The sequence below is a fragment of the Poecilia formosa genome, unplaced genomic scaffold (genome assembly GCF_000485575.1).
Source record: "Poecilia formosa unplaced genomic scaffold, Poecilia_formosa-5.1.2 Scaffold260, whole genome shotgun sequence".
NCBI lineage: Eukaryota > Metazoa > Chordata > Actinopteri > Cyprinodontiformes > Poeciliidae > Poecilia > Poecilia formosa.
In genome coordinates, this window is record NW_006800199.1 from 215,163 (window position 1) to 218,275 (window position 3,113).

The window sequence follows — 3,113 nt, forward strand, 5'->3', positions numbered from 1 at the left end:
AAAGGTTTGAGTAAATCACTCTGTTAGCTGAGATGTTGGACTACAGCCCTAAAAGTCCTAAGCCCGCCCTTTTCTTTTCCTCCAGGTGAACTTTGACCTAATCAGGAGCAGCAAAATCATGATGATGATGCAAATTATTCAACTTTAAGTTTATTATTTGATGCAAACCTATGGAGTGGTGAAAGGGGAGCATACCATGTTAAAAAGATATAGTTTATCTGTCCAAAAGGAGGAGCTTGAATAAATTGACACTCTCATTTATGGTTTCATTTAGGCCACACACACAGCTCATCTTTTATAAATCTAACTTTGCAACGTTTGAGAATAAATTTAAAATTCAAGAAGCAACAGAGAAACTAGATTTGTTGAATTCTTTGATATCCTCTATACCTCATCTTGTGTTAGCAAACACTGTCCTTCCTCCCTTGACGTCACGTCACTGTCCATATTTATATTAGGGTTGGATGTTTCGACATCAGGTTAAGAAAGGCGACAGTGTATTTAAGAAATAACTGTTCATGTCCAAAATCATAAAAACTTTTAGGTGTGTGTTTATTTCAGGCATTCCTAATCATATATACATTTTATTTAAAAAGAAATAAAACACAAAATATTAATTCGAAAAGCTATTTTCGGGGGGGAGGAGTGAAAAAACTGATCAGCTGAAAAGTAAGTCTTATTTGATCTAATTTTAATGTTTAGTATCTCAAAACATAAAATCACAGGTAAAGAAAAAATTATACTCTGATAAGCTCCGTACCTGAACAGTAAAAAGTTTATACTTCATCCCGACGTCACTAAAATGTGACAAATTTTTGACGTTAAAATGCTTTGATGTGTACAGACGAAACAGCGCCCTCTACAGACAGTATGGCATGTCTGCAGGATCTGCACCTGCCCAGAAATACGATAAAAGGTAAACTTTTGGTTCTTTTTGGCTGTAATTTCATGCTTTATTATTTTATAAATGAAAATAAATTTAAATGAGAATTAGTTGTCATATGTTCTTACCACAAAACTAAAAAAAAAAGGTTCAATATTTCAGTTTTAAATATTGTGGTTGTTGTTTTTAACATAATAAATCAGTCCTAGTTTTGCATTATAAAAAAAAAACACAAAATATATATTGTTACAAAGCTAGCATAAAAAGCGCCAAAAATTACAAAACGCTTTCGTATTTATTTAATACTGTATGATGCTACTAAGAAAAAGAAAAAAAACAAACAAACTGATCTATAGTGACAAAAGAGGTTTTTTCCCAGTTTCTTTACATGCATAAGTCATTGGGTTAAATGGTGCATATACACGTCCATGCAGACATTTTGGGGTTTTGACAGGCGCCTTTGCTCCAGTTACTGCAGATAAGACCTTATCTGAGCTGGCAGGACCGCGGACAGCCTCTTCTGTGTTTCTGGGTGTGTTAAAGTCAACCTTTGAACCTCTGAGAGACAAACTGGAGCGGCTCCTTTAAAACCGATACTTAATCCACACTGAAAGGAAACTGAAGTTCCGTCTAAACATAAAAACCCACGAAGCTCATGAGCTAAGGTGAAAAAATAATGTATTTATGGTGTCTACTTAATACTTTACTTTAGTGACGTTTGTTTTTATTGGTTATTTTGAATGGTTATAAAATGAGGAGATCGTTTAAATTACATCCCCAAGGTGTCAGAACAGTTAAAGTTAATGTATTTAAGGATAGTTAACACGTTTAAGTTAAGCTAGCGAGTGTGTTAATGACCTTTGATGAACCGGTATCAACTCTGTATGAACAGTTACTTTCCACCATGTTAACTTTTTTCTGCATTCTTTCTGTGTTTTCAGACCATTTCCTTTATATTTGAGCTTCTTTGGTCCACTGTCGCCTGCAGCTAACTACAACAATGTCAGGTATGTCGGTTCACATCCTGTCCGAAATGTTTAATAAACCACGCAACACAAGGGGAAAACGCTTTGTGCTCTGCTGATGTTCAAGGAATGTTTAATTAGTTATAAATTAATTTTATATTCATCTGAATACTCAGAACTTGCAGTCAAGGAAGATCAGTGCCATTATGTTACTAATTAACTAAAGAACACAGGAAAAAATGCTGGCTTTTTCCAAACGTTTTCCCTCTTTTTACAGAGAAAAGAAGTCTAATAATGCAATAGTTTTCACAATGACTTATGTTAAAGTGAAATGCTTTATGCCTAATTCGCTACATCACACCTTGATTTGAGTATTTTAGAAACCAGCATTTTGTTCTAGGGCTTAATGACTGAATGCTTCCTTATTCAAAAGCCAGGTTTTGCCAGGTCGCTACCTGTTTGGTCTCTGGATCCCAACCCTGGTCTTCAAGGCTTATTGCCCTGCAGGTTTTAGATGTTTCCCTGATTTAGCACACTTGATTTCATTTGGTGGCTGATGCTTTAATCATCTTACTCAGGTGTTATAAAGCAGGGCAGTGTGCCTTCACGACCAGGGATGGGCAACATCGCTCTAGGCAACTTGAATTTCTGGTTGAACTAGATCTTTATTGGCACTATAGTAGCTCTACAGATATATTGACACATTAATAACTCTGAAAGCCCAAAACTAACCACTAAAACTGCTAGATTTATTTATTTTTGCAAAGCATAGGTACTTATATTCAATAACTGCTTAGAAGAACCTCCATCTTTGTAGGATATGTCACTGCTTATTGTGGAAGTCGAGATTCTTGATTTAGAAATTAAGCTTGTCATACTTTGACCAGATGTCAAGAAAGAAGTTAAAAACTCTTCCCCACTCTCCAAAAATCATCCAACTTTACTGTTTTTTTAAATGATATATTCACTCATCAGATAAGATCCAACTAAGACTTAAGCAGATTCAATGTAGTAATTTGTGCTTAAATGACCTGAATGTTATTGAAGCAAAAAAAAACAACAAAAAAAAAAAAACAATAAGTTGAGTCTGAAATGGAAAGTAGTATAATATTTATGTAACTTAATTCATGCAATAAAAATGTTAAATGCGTACTTAATGCATTAAGTTTTCTATATATATTATTCAAATGTTAATTTCTTAAACACTATTTTCCTACAATATGGCAAAAGTGACTTTTCTGTCATAGCAAGTTTAGTATTATTAT

General features: G+C 34.1%; 1 protein-coding gene across 1 annotated transcript in view; it reads left to right on the forward strand.

The window, feature by feature from the left end:
* The first annotated feature begins 1,463 nt into the window (after nt 1–1,463).
* Nucleotides 1,464–3,113, forward strand: part of ampd2a (adenosine monophosphate deaminase 2a) — a 37,020-nt gene continuing 35,370 nt past the window's right edge. Inside the window, exons 1-2 of the mRNA XM_007570386.2 lie at nt 1,464–1,548; nt 1,825–1,890. Coding sequence (XP_007570448.1) covers nt 1,884–1,890 — 7 coding nt within the window. The 5' untranslated portion in view covers nt 1,464–1,548; nt 1,825–1,883. The remainder of the gene's footprint in view (nt 1,549–1,824; nt 1,891–3,113) is intronic.